Here is a 24,221-nt window from a genome sequence, read left to right on the forward strand (position 1 = left end):
ATTCATTAATAAAACTCTTTTCAATATGCTAAATAAATAATAATATATAAAATAAATAAATTTTAATTATCAAACTCAATAATCAATCAAACAAACTTGAATTGAGAGCTTGATAACATCTAAACGAACCAAGCTCGAACCAAGCTCAAGTCAAATTTGAATTGAGAGTTTGATAACATCTAAACGAACCAAACTCGAACCAAGCTCAAGCCAAATTTGAATTGAGAGTTTGATAATATCTAAATGAATCAAGCTCAAGCCAAGTTTCAAACAAGCTCAAGCTCATAAAAAATAAATTAAGTCAAGTTTAAATACTCATTTTAAAAACTTGATTCATTTTAAGCTCGACTCGACTCGGCTCGATTACCTTATCAAATAAATTTGAACATCCTAAAATTTAGTTCAGCTCGATTTATTTACAACCCTAAGGATGAGGATGGAGATAGAGATGATAAATCCGCTCGAGTGTCATTCCATTCCATTTCGTCCCATAGTCATCCTTATAGTAAGTACAGTTTGAGTCCAAAATGATAATAAATTGAAACTTTGGGAGTATTGTAAAAACAGAAGACGATAAGGTCCGGACCGAAATGAAAACTTTAAGCTTTTTAAAGTATAATTTTTTTTTCAGTACCCGCAATGTACCCAATATCTGACACAGGACCATCCTACTGAAATGACTAAATTGTCCCATTACCTAAGCCCTATTAATACGAGGCACTCTGTCTATTATTGTCATTTTACCAGGAAAGAATCCTTCGGGTAAAACATAAAAGTAGCGGAAAGTTTTCAGTCTTACTTCCGACACGAGATCTCCGGTGAGCCTCGCAACTCCCGGCGAAAAGATCAGCCATGAGCGCCGATGGGGGTGGCCGTGAGGAGGCGGCCCGGTGGCTCGAGATCGCCGAGAGGCTACTCCGAGCGCGGGATCTCGTAGGGTGCAAGCGTTTCGCGGAGCGCGCGGCGGAGGCAGATCCCTTCGTCGGAGGCGGTGCGGCCGATCAGGTCATCGCGGTTGCCGACGTCCTCCTCGCCTCCCAGATCCGCGTGAACAACCATGTGGACTGGTACGCCGTGCTTCAGCTCGATTATTCCTCCCCTTTTGACCGTCAGCCCTCTGCCGTCCTACGCCAGTACAGCCGGTTTGCGCTCCTCCTCCGTCCGGATCGCAACCACCTCGATGGGGCATCGTTTGCCTTCAACCTCGTATCTGATGCCTGGGCTGTCCTCTCAGATCCCAGCAAAAAAGCCCTTTTTGACTCCGAGCTCGACATCGCCGTTGCGGCCGCAGCGGCTCATCCACCTCCGCCTCCTCCTCCGCTTCCCCGTCATGATTCGACGATCTGGGCGGCGTGCACGTCCTGCTTCCATCTTCACCAGTATGGCAGCGAATACAAAGGCAAGATCCTACAGTGCCCTAACTGCCGGCGGACTTTCTGCGCCACTCCTTTGCAAGCCGAGCCGCCTATAGTCCCGGGCACCGACACGTACTACTGCTCGTGGGGATTTGTTCCCCTGGGGTTCGATCCGCCGGAATTTGGCGCTGGATGGAAGCCCTTCCGGCCAATCTTCCCACTCACTCCAGCCCTTCAACCTCCATCCTCGGAACAAAAACAGGCGGCCGCTACCCCTGTAAAGGCGACACCTTTAGTTTCCAGAAAGAAAACCATGGCTAAGAAAAGCGTAGGGGGGAGCATGCCGAAGAAGGTTTCGGTATCGGATGGTGGAACGAGGAGCTCTGAGAGGCTCAAGGCTAGATCGGCCACTATCGACATGAACATCGAAACTCAATGAATCGATTTGAGACCTCGGAGATCAAGAAGCTCAAAGCTTGCTTTCGATATGGTTGCAGATGGCACTGAAACCTTTCTCACTGCATTGCCTGATGCAACAATTCCTGAATCCAAAAATGTCTTAGATTTGTGTTCACAGGAATCATGTGTAGCTGCTGCTTCAGTTGATTGCCATCATGAAGAAATATGACTTCCAAACAACTTTGTTTGAGGTAATTACTACTTTTCTTAATGTTAATTCTGTCCTTCTTCTTTGTTTGTTTGAAAAATAAAAAATTGGCATTGAATCTTGAGTCCTGTTGAACTATCCTAGGAATGGAACTGATTGTTATATTGGTTCTATTGCTCATGTGGCCATTACATAATCTTATGCTGATTTAGTATTGTGATTCTGCTCTGCTTGTTCTCTATTTCTTGGTACAGCTCTGTAATTTGACAATGATGAATGTTTATTTTCAACTAGTAGTTACCTTGCATCCATTCCAATGGGAATCTAGGATTTGATGTAAATAGAAGGCAATTTGATGATGGTTGTTGAGCTTGTTTGTCAAAAGTTCAAGGACACAAGTTAAACATTCTCATTGTTTAGAAGTAAACTTGATGAATTTGAATCTCAAATAGAGCCTAGATTTTTTCTTATAGTTGACCTCAAACATGAACCAATGGAACTTACTCATTTCTCTTATCAGTTTAATAGATATCTTAATACCCAAATGTGATAATCCAGAGAATGTTGGGTTTATGACTCAATATTGAAGCAATCTTATATATGTTCTGCACTGATATTATTCATTCAGATAGTGTAGTAGCTAAACTATAACTAAGCACTACTGCAATCTAGAGTATCAAATATCTGAAGACTCAATAATGATGGAGCAATAGTGAGTATCACATGTCCCAACAGAGATGGCCAGTTTGCTAGAGGTAACACATTTACTATAATGGGGTAGAGATCAATTTCCGGTGGGCGCATTCTCTCAGGAAAAAGACTCCTTTCACCTTCTTGCCATTTGATGGCCGGCTATATGTCGACCCCGTAATTTACCTTCCTTCACATAACCTGGGGACGAGCGGTGAGGGGCATCTGGGGTGTGCGTAATCATCCTTTGCTACAATAGTAAGTATCACACTCGTATGCGGAAACTCAAAATGTATTAGAAGCTCCACGAATCATCGAAGAAACTCATCGAAATGGTCAGGACAAAACCTATATCTGGAAGATTATTTCAAATTGTTTACTCGAAAAGGAGGAACTAAATTTGTAGTTGATACCTTATGCTAAAAACTACAGATGAGTTAGCTACTGGTAGGTAAATTGCCATTCATGCATGTGAGATTAGGAGGAAAGTAGCTACAACAACAATAATAATCAAGTTTTACAACAATAATAATAATCAAGTTTTATTCTACGGATGGGATTGACTATATGTATCTTTTTATATCATTTGATTCTATTTTCTGCTATATCATCATCTATATTTAAATAAATTTTATTTTATTATTACTAATCAATTGTTTTTTAGTCTTTCTTTTCCTAAAAACACCATAAGAATCTAAATCTTAGTTGCCATAGTTCCTTGGGTGATTGCCATTCGGCGAGAGTTTGGTAGTGACTGAGGATCTCCCTGTTCATTGCATAGCAACAATACTTAATGCTTACATGTGATTTTGTTGGTTGAAATCCCTGAATCTGAATTCCAATTCTTCAAATGGATCAGATAGACGCTTTGGAAGATTTTCTAATCGAAGTATGTTTTTCCCTGTAAATGAGATGCGGGCCACTCAGCGAGATTCATTAACAATGAAAGTATGTTTTTCCCTGTAAATGAGATGCGGGCCACTCAGCGAGATTCATTAACAATGAAAGATGAGAAAATATCAAACTAAAGAAGCAAGCAAACTTAAGATGCCAAATACTGAAAACTTCAACAATTAGATTCAGATTCAACAGTTAAAGAGCTGTAGAGTCCCAAACAGGCATATAATCAAACAGGTTGCAGGTGTAATAATGCAAAAAAGATGATTGACATCATCATTGATCCTGTCTGAAAGTAGAAAAGATGACGCACTGGTAGATGACTCTGATGTTAACTAGGCGAAAACTTTTAGCTGACAAAAAATGATTGTGAGCAACCTTGTGTGTCAAAAAGAAAGTCAGGAACTGGCCCAGGGAAGAGTTCTTAGCGTAGACACTCCTATGCTTAAGTCAGTGATCGATTGAAACGATATAATCAATGAATAGTGGATGCGTAATGTAGTTTGTGTATAATGTCTGCGTAATGCAAGCATATCAAAACATACCTGTACATGTAGATGGAGACCCCTTTTTATAATATTATTGTTCTTATGCGCACAAATCTCGATGCATGTCGAAAAAGGAATGACCATAAAGATGTTTGGACATCTTTCTCAAAATGAATCTGCGATCTCTGTGTTTTGCAGAGTAGAAACTTCTAGTGTACAACTTGCATAAGGGATATTCCTTGATTCTCTGATAGTTGTTGCATAAAACGACAAGAAGGAATGTTAGATTGTTAGGTTGAGGGACTCTTAATATGAGTAACTGACAAGTCGATCGAGTCCTTTTTGTAGTCCGATCGGCTGTCGCTTGCAGGAGCGACCAAGTCGGATGAATGCTATCAGGGACTCGACCTTCTTTCGTTTGGTTGAGAAATCCGGTCGGATCAAGTATCCAGTATGCTCGATCGGACTTATGGTTCGATCAGCTAAACCACTTAGCCAGAATAGTTGATCATGTATCCTCGAGTGATAAAGAAGACTTGGTTCTGAAAGATACTGACTCAGCTCGGGGCTTCACCAGTATTAAGGGACTCGAGATTCGACCGACCCAAGGGTCCAATCGAATAACCTTTTGGCCTAGACAATCGACTACGTTGGCCGGAGTGCTAGCCTCCCCTTGACTTTAATCGTCATGTCAGTTGGTCTTTGACCCGACTCAGAGGCCCCACCTTATTCGTTGTATCGCAAGCCTCCCCTTTATGTTTAATTGAAGGAGATTGCAGGTCCGATTGACTAGACATTTGTGTTGTGTGTCCCTTGTTCTCCGATCGGACGCCCACTCTTTGTTCTGACGCCTAGACACTAGCTTAGGGATGGCAATGGAGCGGCGCGGGGGCGGGTTTGTCATTCCCATCCCCGCTCCGTTCTCATTTTTTCGGGTTCGGGGATTTCCCGAACTCGAACCCACGGGGATCAAATCCCCATCCCCACCCCCATCCCCGTCTCATTCCCCAATTTAATTTATATTATTATTATTATTTAATAATAATTATTAATGATAATATTAATATTAATAATATTATTATTAATAATATTTTCAAACATTTTAATATTAATATTAACACTATTATTAATTCTTTTTTAAAAATCATATTATTATTTATTAATATTAATAATAATAATATTCGGGACGGGTTTGGGGATGGGGATAGTATTCCCATACCCTCCCCGAACCCGCCCTATCCTCGAAAAATCGGGGATTCCCATCCCCATTTCGGGTTTTTCCCGCGGGGCCCCAAACCCGCGAGGAAAATTGCCATCCCTACACTAGTTGATGTTATACTTAGTTGCTGGTCTAGTGTTCCTTGTTTCCTGATCGGACGCTTATTCTCCATATCGTCACTCGGCTTGAACTGACGTCACTCTGGCGCCTAGGAAACATGGCACATCATTTACTAATTAATGCTCGATATGATGGGTACACCTTTTTACCATAAGTTTGCTTATTGTCTCCCATCCCTTATAAATGCAGCATGTGTCTTGCTGTCACGCGTCGCATGCATGTGATAAGGAATATCCGATGTGACAGGTGACTGTTGAGATTTGATATGATTGTTGGCAGTTTAAATTCAACGATCTAGATTAATTCTCCTTCCGCCATCTCCTTGATCGAACGATCGTGAGCGATCGTTACTAGGGTTTTTAAGGTTCACACTTTGACGCAACTTTATCGTTCTCTCAAGCGTCATCTTCTTTGCTTTCTCCTTCCTGCTATCGTTGACAATTTCTCCTAGCTCTTTGTTTTCATTGTAAGTTCGTTTTCTTTCGTTCTTCATTCAACTTTCTTTCGTTCTTCATTCAACTTTCGCTCCTCTTGTCGCTATTTACAGGCTCTGGTACACCTCCACCGTCTTTAACTTCAATGACAGGGAGGTAGACTAGATGCACCTCACCTATAATATCCCTTCCGACCATCGCATCATCATCCCCTTTGGCCACGACTACCTTAATCTTTTTCTGGTCGGATATCTTACTTTCTTCAAAGACCAATTCTTTGCTGGTTTCCATTTTCCTTTGCATCTTTTTTCTCAAAAGTTTACTCTTTTATATTTCCTCGCAACAATTAGCATTTAAATCAATTAGGTTATCGTGTGAGATCATTGTACTATTTTGTCTGTATCAAGTTTCACTATATCCCGATCTTCCATTACTTTTACTATCCGAAGAAATCTGAGCCGAACTAAACCCTTCACCAAATTGCAATAAAACGGTTAGGAAACACTTCTTCTCGTCGAGGATTAAGATTTATAAACAAAACCCTCCACCAACTCACAATAAAACGGTTAAACATCGAGCTCTCATGGATCAAATTTGCTGCGATAGTTCCAAAATGGAGGCCCTGCCGAACTAGTCTAGGCTCAAGCAAGTTACCGAACTAGTCTAGGCTCAAGCAAGTTACAGAACAAGAAGTTTGCCCCATTTGCACCGGCAAGGTCATAGGAAAATTGGTCCTCATTCTTCCAAACCTTTCTTCATGTATTCGGCAGGCAATCGCCTTTCAATATCGATCGAGCTAAGCAAGCCCCGTACTCGGAAGGTTACAACCTCTCGGAGCAAGACCAATTTGCAGCGGGGGAATGCCGTGAATGCAAGGAGCATCCTCCATCAGTGGAGAAGGTCTGAGTCCTTTAAAAATATATAATTTTAAATAGACATTCAAATAACTCCTTTAACATATTATCATTTATAATAAATAATTAAGTTTATCATTATTCTTTTTATTTTTTTTATTATTTGTAAAAAACATATTAAAAAAATCCGATTTATATTTAATGATGTTTGAGAATATAAATATAATCAAGAGACTACATATGATTTTATTTCATATCATTTCGAGTTTTCTTAAGTTCATCAGTTGATTTGAACATGAATATATCTAAAAAATTTGATTCGTGTTCAAAAATTCATTACTCTTAATATGATATATCAAATTGATGTTTGAGATTATAAATATAATAAAAAAAAACTAGAATACATATGACCTATTTCAAGCTCTTTAGTTCATTCTGGAGGTTTCAGTCAAAATTATCCGTTGGATTTATAGAATTCAGAATGTAGGTCATTGACTGATACTTTTAAACATCAATTTGCATCAATTTGATATAAGACTTTTTAATTGTTATTTTTTTTTACTAAATCGATTGTTATACTATAACAATTAATTTAGCGATCAAAAGTAAACAAGCAGAGGGATAACAATTAAATTTTTTTTTAAGGGTGTGTATGTAATTTAGATTTTTTTAAAGTTGCATAGGTAATAACTAAACTTAAACTACGTGGTTAAGGAATTTGTCCTTTTTTTTTTGTTTTTTTTTTGTTTTTAATATATATAGAGATCTCAAAATGTCAATCCACGGCTTCAGAGAAAGAGGAAGACACGCCTGTTCTTTCCCTTTGTTGAACCCTGCTAAAACCCTACGCCTCCCTTCCTCCTCCATCCGATCGAGCATCTCTTTCGGGCGATTCGAGATGGAGCTTCCCAAGGGCTTGAGTCTGGGGAGGGGCGGCGCCTCCACCACCGCCAAGGTCGCGATCGTCGTGGGGATCACCGTCGCTGGTGTCCTGATCGTCGCGGAGGCTGCTCGCCGCCGCCGAAGAAGGTCGCGGCATCTCGATGTGAAGGATTTCGGAGCCTTTGTCGAGCGATTCGAGATATATCCCTCCCCCCAGCCTCCGCCTCCTGCCGCTCGCCACCGTTTGTCTGACCTCAAGTTCGCCGTCAGCGACAAGTCAGTCTCTATTTGTGTCTATATCCTTCCCCCTCAACCTAATATTGATACTTCCTATTTTTTTTTTTTGGCTTTGGGCTGTGTGTGTTTATCATCTGAAGCTTTGAGATCGAGGGCTTTGTTGCTGCTGGATACGGGAATCCAGATTGGAAGAGGACGCATGAACCTGGTAGCCAGACAGCAGTAGTGGTGTCGTGGCTTCTAAAGAACGGGGCAACTTGTGTTGGGCGGACAGTCCTGGATGAATTTGCATTTGGGTTAGCACTTAGCACTCCAGTACAATATGACGTTTTTGTGTGTGTATATATTATTTCAAAAAGCCTTTATTGGACATGTTATTAACAAAATTCTTTGACATACACATTGAGCAACCACACGGATACTTACGAATACATGTATTATCTATCTGCTTTCAAATCATTATGTAATACATAGATATGTTGTAGAGAAACCAAAAAATTTATGTAAATTAATTTGGCTAACGGAAGAGGATTATACAATTATACGGACACATTGTCATCACTCATGTTGTTAATCTTGTATTAGTTGTCTGACATATCTATGTATGTGTGTGTGTTTTTTTTTATGTGGCTCAACAGCATTGTTCTTTGAGCAGAAGTTTGCATTCTTTAGGTTTGCTTACTTTTCTGTAGGCTGATGGGAGGTGTTAATGCTGGCCATTATAGTAGAGCTTCTAACTTTAATGTAGCAATCGTTAGCAATTTTTTGATCATTAGTGAAACCAACAGAGACCAATGAATCTAGTGAAAGATTGAGGGAGTTTGAAGAATTAGATTGTGACATTAGACCTTAAACTTGGTTTAGAAGGAAATAATATATGATCTTAAGGTTAGAATTTTCTGAATATAACTTAAAAGTTAGATGTGTAATTTTGATATATGAACTGGAAAATATTGTCTTTTATTTATTTTCCATTTTCGTTTTGTATAGTTGCTTAATATGTTTTGCTTCTGTAAAACATCTACCGTGAAATTGGAAAAAATTGTTCAGTTCTTTGGGATTTCTGATGTAACCTTGAGGTTGGTGTTTGCAAGCTTTAATGATTAGGGATTGAGTTAGGTCCTTATTACCTGCAATTGTCCATATCTTATTGTAAGCTGCCTCTAATTTAATCAGAAGAGAATTATCTAATTAATGTTTCGACAGTGTTACAGGAGAAAACTTGCACTATGGTACACCATACAACCCAGAACTGCCATCTCTGGTCCCTGGGGGATCATGTAGTGGTTCAGCTGTAGCCGTTGCTGCTGAGCTGGTTGATTTTGCCTTGGGTATGTGAGCATTTAGTGTTTGGTTTTTCAGCAATTAAAACAACTAACCACTATGTTTCTAACTGCAATAAAATTATTTATCTTTATTCATAACTTGGCTCAACTTTTTAGTTGCATGACTAACCTGAAAATTGATCTGAGGCATTGTTAGGTTGAAATATTGAATAATAATTAGTTTCTCATTCGAAGGGGAGCCTTGGCACAATGGTAAAGTTGTTGTCATGTGACCAAAAGGTCACGGGCTCGAATCCTGGAAACAACCTCTTGCAAAAGGTAGGGTAAGATTGCGTACAATGGATCCTTCCCCGGGACCTCGCATGGCGGGAGTTTCGTGCACCAGGCTGTCTTTTTTTTTTTAAATTAGTTTCTCATTCATGTCCTTTTATGCTTCTTTTATTGCTTATTGGCCAATTGAAGTTTTTTCTGATTGTACTCATCCAAGGATTATAAGATATTTTTATGTCTTTTATGTTATTTGATTTGTAAGATTATCCACCTTTAACTTAGTTTTAAATTTTCTGTATAAGACAGCATAGCATAGATGGCTCATGTTTGACATTGAATTCATTATATTTGGTTGCAGACTTCTGTCATTTCATTTGACTCGAGTGAGAATGGTATGAAAAAAACATGAAGTTTCATAGTGTTGGGGGATGACTGGACTGTAGTTATATATGTATCCCATGACATTCACTCTTAAACTACAAGTAACTTTTGGTGTATTTCACAGTTTTATCACGTGTTTCCTATCTAGAAAGGAGAGAAATAGGTGGGGATGAGGGAAAAGGATGACGGGAGTTGTCTTTCTCTCTGTTCATTGGTAGGAAACATGCAGAGGGAAGGAAACAATAGGGGAAGCAATTGCCCACCGCTTTCTCGCAAATCACCTTCTGCTCAGGTCCTGTAGAAAGAGATTTTGTTGGATTCAAACTGGCAATTTTCAAAAAATTTGTTTATCCTATTTTTAATTTTGATTTTGAATGTTTTTTAAAACTGAATTTCACCTAATGAAGAATGTTTTCTTCTTTCTTTCCTTTCATGGAACAATGGATTTCCTAGATTTCCTCCTAGTATCGTACTGTCCAGAGAAACACAGACATGATATCAATTTCCTTCTCCTTTCCATTCATACTTCTATCCCCACATTGACTCTCTCCTGCACTTCCCCTCCCTTGTAGGAAACAATGCTTTTTAGTGTATTTGACGATGGCATGCTCATTGGCAGCAAATGCCCCTGAACCAGATTTCAAGTATTTAGAAATTATGGTGTATTATTGTATTCATCATGTGACTAATATCATTGTTATATTGATAAGTCTGTGGCGTGCAGGTACTGACACTATAGGAGGTGTAAGAATTCCTTCAGCTTTTTGTGGAGTATTTGGGTTTAGACCTTCCCATGGAATTCTATCTATGCTTGGCATCTTAGCAAATTCACAAACCTTGGATACCATTGGTATGGTTACATCTATCTTGTAAGCTTTATCCTGTTTTGATGCACATGAGTAGTCTGGCATGTAGTGCACATGTTCTCTTAGTCCAGAACTTTACTTTGTGAAAAATTGAAGTAGAGATTGATATATCTTGATCATTATGGTACCCAAAGAAATTTGTTATGTTTTCTATGATGGTTATGTTTGCTGTTGTCCAGTATTTGCTGAGCAGAGTTGCATTGACAAATTTTTCATAAAGTATAGGAATGAGCATATATACTACTAAAATCTAGAAGCCGACGAATTGTCTCTATAAAATTAGATAAGCAGGCAGTCACAGACTAGAACAGCAGAGAGTTTTTTGATGGCTAGTTTTGTAGTGCCATGACCATGCTAACTTGTTCTGGACACTACCCTGCTTCTGTGGTTGTTCTCTGCATGATTATATATCTCAATTTTTATAATTTAAATGATCAGTTGGACTAAATTTTTTACTGAAAATTTGTTCCATCTCATACTTGGTTGCTTGCTAACTTATCTTTGATGATCTTGTTGAACCAAAATAACTCGTTATGTAATACTCTTTATCTGCTCTAGAAATTTGAAAACTCTTTCTACCTGCAATACAATCTGTTTCAGGATGGTTTGCACGGGATCCATCTATCCTTCACTGTGTTGGGCATATATTACTTCAAGCATCACCATTGGGACTTAAACGAACACGGAGGTTTATATTAGCTGATGATTGTTTTCAGCTTTTAAGGGTTCCTAAGCAGAGGACAGTGGATGTTTTAAGCAAAGCTATCGAGAATTTGTCTGGATGTAAGCAAATGTCTTTCTAGTTCTGTTTTTCATATAATGGTTCTGACTTCTGATAAGTTCTTGGAATTCATTTCAATGTCTCTTACTGGGGAAAATGTGACTGTATGCTATGGATTAAGTAGTCATTTACTATTTTTGTGCAGACCAACCTTGTAAGCATATGAATATCAGTCAATATTTGATGACAAATGTTTTGAGTTTGAAGGAATTCACTGAACCAACACCTAAAGAAGGAACATCCATTTTGAAGGCAGTATCTTCAGCTATGGTATTGCTTCAAAGGTAAACAATCATCATGTGGTGTTGCATTGTTAACTGATTCTAATTATGGAACATGAATCTAAACTTGAATTTAAGGCTCTCAAATTAAGAATCACACCTTTCTAATTTTCCATTGGAAAAACATAGCATAAAGGACCAATAAATTCCAGTTTTGCAGGAGTAAATGCTCACTGCTAGTGGATATTATGTTCCTTAATTATTATACATGTAACTGCAATGAAGTCATTACACATTTTTTGATATATTGTGGTCATGTGTTCACTGTTTCCTTTAGACAGGATTTAGCTAATAATGTTTACCTCAGTTTTCTTAAGGAGTTATTTATCCCTTTTTGTATTACATTTTTACACTAGTATGTTTGAAACTAGTTGTCAAATGGTTTATATGGTCTGAAATGTCATTCGCCTTTCCAGATGTGAATTCAAGTTAAACCATGAGGAGTGGTTTAATACAGTGAAACCCAGAATAGGAGTTCGTAATTCCTCACAGGTTCTGGCAGCTGTGAATTCTACACAGGACAACACAAAATCTTTGTACAAAGTGAGGGCAGAAATGCGAAGTGCATTGAACAGTCTTTTGAAGGTGCTTCTCTAGCTTTTACCGTTTACATAATTTTTGAATAGCCTGTAAGATACTAGTGACAATCATGCCATTTCCTCTTTGCTTATGAATGCCATTTCCTCTTTTGAAGGTATTGCCATCATAGGATTGTGTCTGATATTTACCTGCCCCACCCATAAAATAGAAAAGAACACCTTCAGTTACATGTTGCTATATCATTTATTGTTATGCGTTGTGTAGCCTTGTTCTTATCATTAGTTTTACCAGGTTCAATATGCTGCATCTATGAAAATCAGAAAAATGTGTTTACTGAATGAATATTTTGTGTTTTGAAGGTTGAACATGTAGTGATAGATGTTTCATGATACCACTTAGTCTTTAGGCTGCCTACCGAAACAGGAAAGAATCTTTGCAATTCTAATGTTGCACCTGAGATTGCATCTTGGTAGAATGCATGGATCTTCTGATTGATGATCTTCTGATTAATTTGCTAAGGGGATAGATTTTGCTAAAGTTACTCTGCTTAATTTCTCTTCTCAAAGCACATCCTGCATAATGATCTTCTCTCTGTTCTATTTTTTCCTACTTGGAATTTTGATTCCTTAGATATTTTGTAGGATGATGGAATTTTGGTTATTCCAACAGTTGCAGACTTTCCATTCAAACGTGATTTGAGAAAAAAATTGACTTGTGAGATTGAAGATAGACTACATGCACTGTTGAGCATTGCTGGAATGTCTGGCTGTTGTCAGGTACTTGATTGCATCATACTGCACATTAATTATGAAAGCCATAACTTTTGTTGAGAAAAAAATTGAAATCTAAAACTAGGATGCATTTTGCAGTAAAGTTGCATGTCAGTTATCGTCAAATTGGAGTGACATAACATGTTATTTACTGCACTTCGCAGGTTACGGTTCCATTAGGAAAGTATGAGGAGTATCCCATTTCTATTTCATTTATAGCTGCACATGGAGCAGATAAACTTTTGCTTGATACTATAGTGGATATCTACCCCTCTCTCCAAGAACAGATTAGTGTTGCATCCAACTCTGGGCCAATACCATATATCAATGGGGATATGGATGCGGCTGAGCTTTTAAAAGAAAAGGTTTCTTCTCACTTTCCTTCACTATGTATTTAATGTCAATGCAGCTAGACTCCATTTGTATTTTTTTTCCCTCTGCTTCTTCAGTTGATAGATGTTATGTAAAGCCATAAATCCTCATAGGTCTTGTTATATCATACACTTATAGTTTTAAAAATGTTTAAGTAGTATATGATCAAATTGCCTAATAATGTGCACATGGCTTGCTTAAAAAGCATAGAAGCATATTTGATTTTGTTAATAAATTATTTAAGTTTGCAGAATAAATATTTATAGTTTCTTATGCAAAATTAGCAACCTTGTCTGAGAGGTGGAATTATCTTTTAGTTTTTGGGGATTGTGAAACACTATACATTAAGCTAAGTTTCTAGAGTGGTACTTGTTAACTCAACATTCATATTGCAGATCTGTAGTGATATGTATTCTATGTATTTGAAATGTTCTACATAGTCGACCAGTATAGATTGTTATGCATTATTATTTTTGTTGTATTATATATTTGTATATGGAATTATTGATTGTATGGATTATTAGTATTCTTTGCCATATTTTTAGTATTTTTGTTGGTAAAAATAATTATCACGATTTATTAGTATGCACTGCATATGCTCTGTGTAGTGTACAGACACATATACCATATGCCTTTTAAGATCTTGGTTCAACTGGAAATGTTTTCTGATCAATGTCTATCTCACTCAGATGGACCAAACTGGCTGTCAGAGATGTCCATGTCTAACATAACTATCTTTAAGGCTTATGGGTAAACGGTAATTAATCATTAATCCTGTAGCCACTTCAAAATCAAATTATTTTTTCCCTTGTCAGCAAATAATTTAAACAAATGGAGAACATGCTCGACATTGCCAGTAATAGTCAAATTACTGGCTGATATTTTCTCTTGTCGTTGTGATTTAGAAATTACTATTCAAATTTCTTTTGTTGGTGAAACTTGGTGCTTGTATTACAGGGAAATGCTGCTTACAAAGGAAAACAGTGGAACAAGGCTGCTAGCTTCTACTCTGAAGCTATTAAACTGAATGATACAAATGCCACATATTACTGCAACAGGGCAGCAGCTTACTTGGAACTGGGCTGGTATATTTTTATAGGAATGGTTAATTGGCACAGTATGAATTACAAAACAATTTCATTCATAACAAACAATTGAATTGCAGCTTCCAGCAGGCTGAAGCTGATTGCAGCCAAGCTATTTCCTTGGACAAGAAGGTGAACACATTCTTACAACCATCTCTCTGTGTGTTATACAGAATTGTGCATTTTTTTCTTCAATTTGTGTACGCGTTCCTATTTCTTTAAATTGGTGAATTATTCTTCCATGTCAATTGTATTTGTGAGATTACATGCTTGCGTGTGCTAAATTCTTCCAGATATAGTTGGTCGTGCATTATGGACTAGAAAGCTGATTTGTTAGGAAGCAACCTACAATAAGATAATTTAGCTAGAAAGAGTGGTAAAATTGATGTGTAGGATTATTAAAAATAAAAAATAAAAATATTATGATCAGGGAACAAGTGTAGCTCTGATAGTCAAGATATGCTAGAGACATTTAGCGATGACTAACAGATTGTATAGTTTAGACAAAAATAAATTAATTAGAGTTGAAGGTGCAAATGTTGGAGGGATACCAAAAAAAAGTGATTTAATGTAACAAAAGTTGATCTAATTGCCTTGGTGTGAAGGAGTGATTCTATTGGTGTACATATTATTAGTGATATAGCATTGCATGACATGATGCATGCTCCTATCCCTGAATAGTTAGGAGTTAGGACAAATATAACTTTTGATGATGATGATGGTGATGTCTGATTATAAATAAACCCTTCGTAACCCTATTATCTTTTGCCCATCTTTAGATGTTTGATATGAGATTGCTGGTTCTAAATCTCACAACTAATTCAGTTGATGAATCAATTTAAGTTTTGCATGTAGTCGGCTTTCCTATTTCCATATTTTTGACACAGCTCGAATTCTAGTATTTCTCTCTCAATTCAGTGATGGAAATTTGCTGAGACACGAGTTCCTAGTCATGTTATGGACAGATTTTTCAAACTCATGTTTGCTAATACTTGGCTATTTTTCTTTCAAGCGCATATTGGTCAAACCATCCACGCAATTCAAGGTTTCTAAGATTATTTTTTGAATGACTCGGGTGGTATTTTTGTTACTGCATTTTAATTCTGAAGCCTATGTTTATCTCTTCGGTGATGCCCACTCTTAAAAAAAAAAAAAAGACACGAAGCTCTCGTTATGCGGGGTCCCAGGGAAGGATCCATTGTACGCAGCCTTACCCTGCTTTTTGCAAGAGGTTATTTCCAGGATTCGAACCCGTGACCTTTTGGTCACAAAGCAATTTTACTATTGCGCCAAGACTCTCCTTAACTCTAGTATTTTCTCAACCATGTCTATTGCTGTTTTTCTAACTTTAAAATACTTTCTCTCCAGAATGTTAAAGCGTATCTAAGAAGAGGTACTGCCAGGGAAATGCTATTGTGTTACAAAGAAGCTCTTCAAGGTGAGAATCTTAGTATCTTTTCAATTAAATTTTATTCTTGCTAGTGGACCACTTTAAATCATGCCTATTAGTATTTGTTCTGATAACTTGCAAACTTTCCATGGGATGTCTCATTTAGATTCGTCGTAGGTAGAGCAGGATGCAAACTGTGGTAATTGTTGTTCTGTTTTACATCAGAATTTTAAGAAAATGACCAATTTTTTTGGCATTTTAATTCCTTCATGAAACAAGGCACATTTGTAGCTACCAGTGTGTGTTTCCTCCCAAAGAACCCGAGATTGAAACTTTAGTCGAATGTATTTGCGAATGATCATTTGCAGATTGCTGGCTTTCATGATGTATTTTCCTATGAACTTTGTGTTTGTAGATTTTAAACATGCCTCGGTGTTGGAACCACAAAACAAGACTGCACTTGCTGCAGAAAAGAGACTGAGTAAACTAATTGGCTGAAGGCGATTGCATGCTTACATTCACACAAGTGAAATGTTCCTCGAGTTCAACAAAAATCCGACGCCAACGAAAATATTTTTGGCTTCCTGAATCAAATCCACTTCGTTCATGAAGTCACAATTTGCTGACTTGTCACTTTTATTTATATCTTCTCCAGAAATTTTGTGATAATGAACTATGCAATGCAGAGCTTTGTCGCGCCACATTGAAGGATTTCATTGTACGTTTCATGGAACGGAACCTAAATTAAATAGTGTTTCTTGTTTATTTCACGAAGGAATAAGTGTCTACTTATTACATCCATATTTTTGATGTGGAATGGACTGCTAGTTCGATCAGTAAAAATCGTAATTGGATAATTTTCTAGCCTGGATTTGGAGCATCAGAAGATGCTTTTTTTTTTTCTTCAGAATAATCAATTGCAACATTGCTTTTTTGGAAAAATCTTAACAACGATCACATCCAAAGTCTCGTTCACGCGAAATGCAATCCGACAAGCACACGAATTCAAATTAAACAACAAGAAGCACAATGAATTTCCTCCTCGCCGAATAAAAACAGTGCACAAGGAAAAAAAATAAAACCAAAAACAGAAGGAAAACATAAACGCGCAGTGAAAGGCAACGTCTGTCAAGCCGCCGCTGCCATGGCGACCGCCCCAACTGCCAACCACAAGTAAGCAGTATTCCTCGTGGCGGCGCTCTTAGAAGCGGCCTTCTCGTCTGCCGGCGCTTTCTGAGCACTAGTCGGCGCCTCCACCGTCTCTGACGATGCTTTGGCCGGCGGCGCTTTTTCCGCCACCTCTGGCGCCGGGGCCAGTGCTGGCGCCCGAGCAGGCTTGAACAGCTCCACCGGCTCAAGCACCCCGTTGATCGCGTACACCGCGAGGGGGTTCTGGTCGACGAGCGTGGCGGTGATGGTGGCAACAATGACCCCCGTCCGCAGAGTGACCTGATCCCCGTCGTTCTGCACGGCAAGCTTGTAGTCCGTGGCGGCACCACTGGCAAGGGTGGAAACGATGCCATTGCCATCCTGCAGCATCTCAAAGGAGCAGTAGACGGGGACGGCATGGTAGAGCAGCAGCGAGAGCTTGGCGTCGGCTGTGAGGTTCTTGAACGCCGGCAGGAAGGGGCGCATGGCATCATCGACAGGGCAGAAGGCGGTGAGACCGCTTCCGAGGTTGTCTGCGAAGGACTGCACCGCATCAGGTACCCCTGAAAGGAGGCGGGAGAAGGCGGAGCAGCCATTTCGGGCCATGATGGCTGTGAGGTTTGCGTGTGGCTCTGGCAATGCAGCCGCCACCGGAGAAGGGGCGGAGGCTAGGGCTGAGCAGAGTGGCAGTGGTAGGATTATGAACACAATCAGAACGTCGGAATGGAATTGGAGGAGTCTGAGGAGGAGCTCCATCGCAGACAGTGGAGGAATGAGGAGTGGGAATGGAATCGAAAGGTGGCGTCGTCGTTACTGAAAGCAAATCTCATGCCTCCCTCCTCCACGCCACAGTCACGTGAACGAGAACATAAGTGGCAATAAATCGATTCATTGTAAAGGTAAAAAATAGCATCCACCTGATTAAAGACCCAATTGAACCGGATTGGCCCAATCGAACCGGCCGGATTAAGACCCTTTTGCCATGGGACAGCAAATTCTTGGGATTTGGTTTGACCGGGAGTAGTCTTTAATCAGATGAGATTAAGGTAGAATCCACCTTAATATTCCTTCATGTTTAAAGCTGATAAAGATGGTGACAGAGAAAGATAAGTTCCACCTTTGGCACAATGGATAGATACTCTGGGTCTGAACTTGTCCCTATGAGCTAGCAGAGTTAATATTTACATATAGTGTTGCTATAATAGATTACGAAGTCGATTCCTAATGTATGCAAAACGCATCGCGGGTCACCTGACCCCATGCAAAGGCTTGGACAAAATTTTTCATGATTTATCTCTCTTTCAGATCATATGAGACAGTCCTAGAAGAACCCCCGGAATGAAAGTTATCACCTTATGCTGCAATCAAATTATCATTCTTTCGCGTCCCTCTTACTTTCCACTCAAGTAAACGAACACTTAATGAAATCAAAGGCCTTTTCTAACTATTAGAGAGGCTGAGCAAATTTCTAGCACATTTTAAGGTACAAGGACTTCTAGAGGATCTAGCTTTGACCCCATCATATTTAGCATCCTTTATGATAGATCTAAGGCTTTCTTAGCTCAAACAGTGTGTATATATATATCCATGATGGATTTGCCCATTGAGATTGAGGGACCTTTAAGTAGTGACTCATTGGTGTGTATTAAGGTTAGATTGAGGACTTGCACACTGGGGTAAATTTAAAAACATTATAAAATTGCTTCGGGAAATTAAGATTGACACCCACATATTTGGTGCAATTTCTAGTAGAAGGATCGATGACAAATCGAACCTAAGAAGGTTTACACAAGCTTTAACACAGAAATATGGAACTCAATCGATATTCAACTAGAGCTTTTACATTGTGAAAGTTCAGCATGTTTACAGTCCTAAGTGGATATTTTAAAGTGTATTATCAATTATAGTGATGGAGATGACAACTACGGCAATTAGGTGAAAGAGTAAAAATATACTGGAAAGATATAAATGTATTTTTTTTTTTGAGAAATAGATTTTGTTTCCTAATGAATTATCATTAAATAACGACCAAAAGAGACTATTAAGACAATGAGTAATTATTTGATTATTTCTTTCTCCCACGCCTTATCCCTTCTACTCCATTTAAAATCGAATTAAATTATGAACTTAATTACTCTAGTGGTAAGAAAACCATAATAATGTAATTAAATTAATTGTTCATAATAATTAATTAGTCTTCCAGAAACACTGCCAAAGTATAAGTAACATATTAATGACAGAATCACACTCTTAAAAATAGTTGAGCCATGGTTGATTACCTCATGCAGCATCATGAGAGAGCTTGTCTTCCTGTGGCTTTGGTTTTGCTGCATCCTCCACCCCAATCTCAGCTTTGAGGTCGTTGATGCTCTGCTCCAGTTCATCAATCTTGCTTCCCATGTCATCTAGTGTATTGAAGTCAAAGAGAGGAACAAAATTGCTGATGAAAATAGGTGGAATGCACTACAGTTAATCAAAGATTGAAGTCTCATTTTGTATTTGTGATTTGATCCCTGACCAAAGTAAGATGCCAATTGGCACTCATCAGTGAAAGGGATCAATGGGGAAGGAGGAAGTGAGGAACGGGCTAACAAAACTTCTTGGGTCATGGAGGATCTTCCACCTGAATCCTAACTTGCAAACGAACTTGTAATAGACCTTGCCAACAATCTTCAACTCATCAACATGTATGTTGGTGTAAACCACATGTTCATTATGATTTTGTCTTCAAGAGTTCTAGAAAAGAAAAAAAAAATACTTCTTAAAGTTATACTTCTTGTCAGACTAAGAAACAGGATATTCTTCAAAAGAATGCCCTCGGACATAGCCTGGAACCTATTTTGCTGCAAAAGGAGATTTAACCATCACATACAACATAAATGGAACTTATCAGCTAAGTAAGCAAAATCTTCCTGAACAAAGAAAAAAAGATCATACCATTTGCACAAGAAGGTTTTGGACCTGCAAAAGCCCAAAAGAAAGGGGTTAACAAAACACCAATTTTACTTTAAGATTACTAAAAGTATATGCAAATGTCCAGTTTAAACTGTTAAAACCCATGAATGAGCCCCAATCTCAACCCAAATTGCCAAGACACTAACGTGTGGTCTCTTGGTAATTAAGGGATAGAGTTTATCTTCACCTCTCACATCCGTTCCTTTTCACATACCCTCTTAGACCCAATATTATTTTCTAGAGATGAGGGTTGAACGTATAACTATGATATGTTAAAAGCCTAAGAAAGAGCACAATCCAATCCCAAATGCAAAATCACTAGGTGGAGAATTTTTTGACATTTAAAGATGTTTAAAGATCTCTCAATTGGAGATGTGGGTTAAAGGGATGGAGTTTATCCTCTCCTCACACATCCATTCCACTGAAATAGATAAGTTCATATAGAGTAGAAGATCAACTACTACATTAATAAAATTGTAATGTATAAACATCTTTGCTGGAAAAGTGACTGTCTCTGTGAAATTCGAAGATAGACACACAGATAAACTCACAAATGCAGTCATGTCAGCAGTGCTTTGTGTTGGGTACTCTGAATCTTGTTCGACCTGAAATTAAAAAGAATATGCTGAACCCAAATATATATAAATATGTCTAGTAAATGAACAATGAATCCACGATTCTGAACTACATTTCATAATCATACTTTACTAAGCCCACCACAAATGACATTAACGCTATCAGCTACCAAAATGTAACATTTACAGAAACGAAAACCCCTAATACGAGCAATATGGCAATGCAATCAGGCTAACTATAAAATTAAGAGTAGTTTATATACGGAATTATTAGGAATTAGTCTTCCTTATAATCTTCTCCGTTTCTGAAACCTAACCATTTTTATTGAGATAAACTCGAAGAAAATCGAACCCCCAATGAGATTGCAAACATGGAACCACAGAGTAGGAGATCTGAGAGAAAGCAAGTAAAAGAGGCCAATTGATTTCCTCGATCGTTCTAGGGCAACCGAGCGAGCGAGGGAACCGATCGGAGAGATGAGCACTGTTTAGATGAGAAGGTTTAGGAGAAAGTAGACATCGATGGAACTGACCTTGACGCCTCCTCCGGTGTTCGAGCCGGCCATGCCGAAGCCCTCTCGTTTCTGGCTCTTCCTCGCGCTGTTTTCGGAGGAGGAAAGAAAGTGGAGAAGATGAGAGCGAATGGGATAGATATTTAACAACGTAACGGCCGTGGTAACATGACTCAGGCAGGTAACCGGAAAGTCCGTTACATAGTCTTTTGCCTGTTATATTGAGCCAATGGAGTAAGTGCGACCTATTTCTGCACCCACCGCTGCTCTTCTTTCTTGATTGTCTGTTGAGAAATGGTCATAGCACACGCAAGCAAGATTTTTATGCGCAAAGGCCATAAGTCATCACCTCTCTCTACAAATATGCCCATCCTTTACTTTCCAGTAACGGCGGAGCCACTCTGGATAATTTACCTGGGCTGATCATGGAAGGTGGGCTACAAGCGTCAACGACAACATCGTCATCCGAGTTATTTTTAATTTCTCTCTCATTATTTTTACTTCTCCCATAATAAATCTATGGCAAATCCCTTTGTCAAGGTTGAAGGCTACCCAAGCTGTAGCCCGGGTAACCTTCAACCTGGCTCCGCCCATACTTTCCACCCACCATGCTTATAATGCATTGCATGGATGGCAATGTGACAAAGTTGATTAGTTCACCTGTAATATTTTCACCGTCTATTTCATAATCATAATGATCGAACACCGCTTTAAATATGAAAAATATTATCCTCAAGATTATTTATCCTGAATTTAATTATCGTTCCCATATGACAATCTATAGTGGCAACTTAAGTGGAATAGTAATCTGTCCGTGTACTTAAAAATTTGAAATTTTACTAAACTCTTTTTTAATATTATGGAATAGCTGTGAATGCCGCTAAAATGATGATACCAATCAAATGGAATAAAAATGATATGCTCAATCTTAATAAAATATTAAAAAATAGACTTATAAAATAATGGAACATACAAAATGAAATACAAAATGAAATAGTAAATCATGAATTTTAAATTTTCCTTATGGTACCTCTAAATGGAATGCTGTCAGACGCACCAGCAGGTATTTCAGTTTGCTCCCTTGAATTTCGAAAATAACAATTTACTATCTAGAGAGTATTGTGTTACATAACTGTATCATTTTTTGGAAATCTAAGGAGCAAACTGAAAAACGCCAAATCACACTCAATTTTTTCTCTCGCTCGGTTGTTTATATAACGAACTCATCTCCTTCTCTGCAACTCAACTCGCATGCTCCTTCCTCCTCTTCCTCGGATTCATCAACTTCCGATCACTAATCTACGATGAACTGACCACGACTGTACCGGCGGAGGCTGCAGAAGGCTGCGAGGGGACAGCGAGAGCAAACTGCTCAGGGCGGCCGTGTCGGTGGCGGAATCAAAGCGACCGCGCCGGCGAGGGTGGGAAGGAGGGTGAAGGAGCTGCAGAGGCTGGTGCCAGGCGGTCGGGATCTGACGGCGACGCAGCTCTACCTCCGTGTGGCGGTTGGAAGTCCAAGTCTTGAGGGTTATTACTGCACCAGCTGCTTAGTTAATCTATAATTAATCCATCCTTTAATTATTAAACGGTTAATTAAAATATAAAATCCGTTCACGAATTTTTCAAACAAAATCATTTGTGAAAAGTTAAGCTAGCTGATCTTGTCCGAGCGCTGAGTCAACGGACGCTGGGGACGTGGCACGCTCCGCTGTCTCCAACTGGTGGTGTAGCTCTCCGACGAACCTGCAAGGAAGCCGAGCCGGGAGGGGTTTCCCGACGACGGCCCTCCGACGCTCAAGTTAGGCAACGAGAGAGGCAGCGTAATGAGGCTACAGTAGAGATGTGTGCATACCTTCGTCGACGTCTGGGGGTCATTATATAGGACCCGGGGGAGCGCGGGCACGCTTCCCGATGCGTGCGCGCTTCCCCAAACATACCTTAACGAGCCTGTGTCTGAAAAGTACCTTTGGCGCCATTCCGCAATCGTCCGATCATATCCCGGATGTGACGGTGGAAGCTTCTGCCATATGATTCTGTGTACGGCTCGGCCGTTAACTCTGCTGCTTGTCGGCGGCAGGTGTCTCGAGGATGATGTTATCCCCTGTCTCCGTTGTCCTCTTGCGTTCCTTATCTATTCCAGGGCCGAGCGGATCGGCCGCTCGGCAGACATATCACTTCTGCATCGGTCATATGCTCGGATGAGATTGCTCCTGCCTGTGTTGCCTTGTGCACCGACCGAACGGACATACCGCTCGACCCTTGAAACCTTTTTACCTTGAGCATCGGAAACCCGACCCCTAATCGGGTTGTCTGTCCTTCGGTTCGGGGGATTCATGGTCGGTCGGCACGTGGTGCCCAGTCGGTGGGCTTGCTTCGTCCGGTCAGCCGGTCTCTGGGTTGAATCTCTTGACCTTTGACCTCCACGTGCCGTTGACCCTCCGTCAATGAGGATCCCCCGTCCTTATCACCGGATCACATGCCTCCCCTTCAAGTCTAGTCGAAGGAGGCTCTGAGTCCGACTGACTGGACTATGAATTTGGTCGAGCGACATTCACTTTGTCGCTCCTGAAAGTGTATTTCCGATCGGCCTTAGGAGGCCCCCTCGGCCGATCGGAGAGTTGATAGTCATGCCTTGTAGTTTTGATTTCCATTCGCTGCTTGTTGCGCTACTGTTTCGGGGGTGGTCGGCGTCATCGGGTCTCTTCGAAATTCGTGCCAATCCGTATTAAGCTGCCCACGCGCGAGTAATGACGCTCATTAAATGCCACCCAATCGCTGATCGCCACCTGGCAAGTCCGCCATCATCGTACGGCGAGGGCATCAACTTCGATTGGACAGACGTCGGTTCAAATCTGGCGGTCCGATGCTAACGTTTGTTTCGATGACCTGGATCGGACGGTGGTGGTGGACTGAGCCCGGGGTTTATGAAGCGCCGACGCTGACCCTCCTTCCATCGTTCTTGCCTTCGCGTTTTTGGTGATTCCTCTCGCAAACATCTTCCCGACGTTCGCTCGCCCCGGTGCTCCGACGAACTTTCGACCCTCTCCTTCACGCTTTGTTCTCAGTAAGCTTTCTTCTATCTCTATTTTCTTCTGTTTTCTCCCTTCTGGTAGTCTTTGCATTCGTTCAGTGTAGTTTCAGTCTCGTCCCTCAACCCTTTCATTTTCTTCTCCTCGGTCCTTCCTTCCTCACTACTGTTCAGGCGATGGCTAGCACATCGCAGCC

At 39.8% G+C, this 24,221-nt stretch overlaps 4 protein-coding genes across 5 annotated transcripts; 2 read left to right on the forward strand and 2 right to left on the reverse strand.

The window, feature by feature from the left end:
• Window positions 1–774: 774 nt before the first annotated feature.
• On the forward strand, window positions 775–2,271 carry LOC121998743. Its single transcript, XM_042553782.1, has one exon. The coding sequence runs from the start codon at window positions 853–855 to the stop codon at window positions 1,792–1,794; it is 942 nt and encodes a 313-aa protein (XP_042409716.1). The 5' UTR covers window positions 775–852; the 3' UTR covers window positions 1,795–2,271.
• Window positions 2,272–7,428: 5,157 nt separating this feature from the next.
• Window positions 7,429–16,662, forward strand: LOC121998744 (outer envelope protein 64, mitochondrial-like). The gene is made up of 13 exons (XM_042553783.1): window positions 7,429–7,822; window positions 7,924–8,079; window positions 8,990–9,114; window positions 10,445–10,570; window positions 11,187–11,369; window positions 11,513–11,651; window positions 12,065–12,233; window positions 12,830–12,964; window positions 13,123–13,323; window positions 14,288–14,415; window positions 14,496–14,547; window positions 15,784–15,853; window positions 16,221–16,662. Exons 1-13 carry the CDS (start codon window positions 7,437–7,439, stop codon window positions 16,301–16,303), a joined length of 1,953 nt encoding a protein of 650 aa, XP_042409717.1. The 5' UTR covers window positions 7,429–7,436; the 3' UTR covers window positions 16,304–16,662.
• An 87-nt stretch (window positions 16,663–16,749) lies between these two features.
• LOC121998745 (fasciclin-like arabinogalactan protein 1) lies at window positions 16,750–18,958 on the reverse strand. Its single transcript, XM_042553784.1, has one exon. The coding sequence runs from the start codon at window positions 17,708–17,710 to the stop codon at window positions 16,934–16,936; it is 777 nt and encodes a 258-aa protein (XP_042409718.1). The 5' UTR covers window positions 17,711–18,958; the 3' UTR covers window positions 16,750–16,933.
• Window positions 18,959–19,097: 139 nt separating this feature from the next.
• LOC121998747 (heat shock factor-binding protein-like) lies at window positions 19,098–21,176 on the reverse strand. 2 transcript variants are annotated; one of them, XM_042553786.1, is made up of 6 exons: window positions 21,018–21,176; window positions 20,461–20,514; window positions 19,892–19,915; window positions 19,755–19,797; window positions 19,234–19,362; window positions 19,098–19,162 (listed from the first exon to the last, which is right to left on the reverse strand). In XM_042553786.1, exons 1-5 carry the CDS (start codon window positions 21,048–21,050, stop codon window positions 19,235–19,237), a joined length of 282 nt encoding a protein of 93 aa, XP_042409720.1. In that variant the 5' UTR covers window positions 21,051–21,176; the 3' UTR covers window positions 19,098–19,162; window position 19,234. The 2 variants fall into 2 exon arrangements, with proteins under 2 accessions (XP_042409720.1, XP_042409719.1); XM_042553785.1 differs by having other exon boundaries at window positions 19,098–19,362; window positions 21,018–21,172.
• Between the last annotated feature and the right edge of the window lie 3,045 nt (window positions 21,177–24,221).

The sequence above is a fragment of the Zingiber officinale genome, chromosome 6A (assembly GCF_018446385.1).
Source record: "Zingiber officinale cultivar Zhangliang chromosome 6A, Zo_v1.1, whole genome shotgun sequence".
Classification (NCBI taxonomy): Eukaryota; Viridiplantae; Streptophyta; class Magnoliopsida; order Zingiberales; family Zingiberaceae; genus Zingiber; species Zingiber officinale.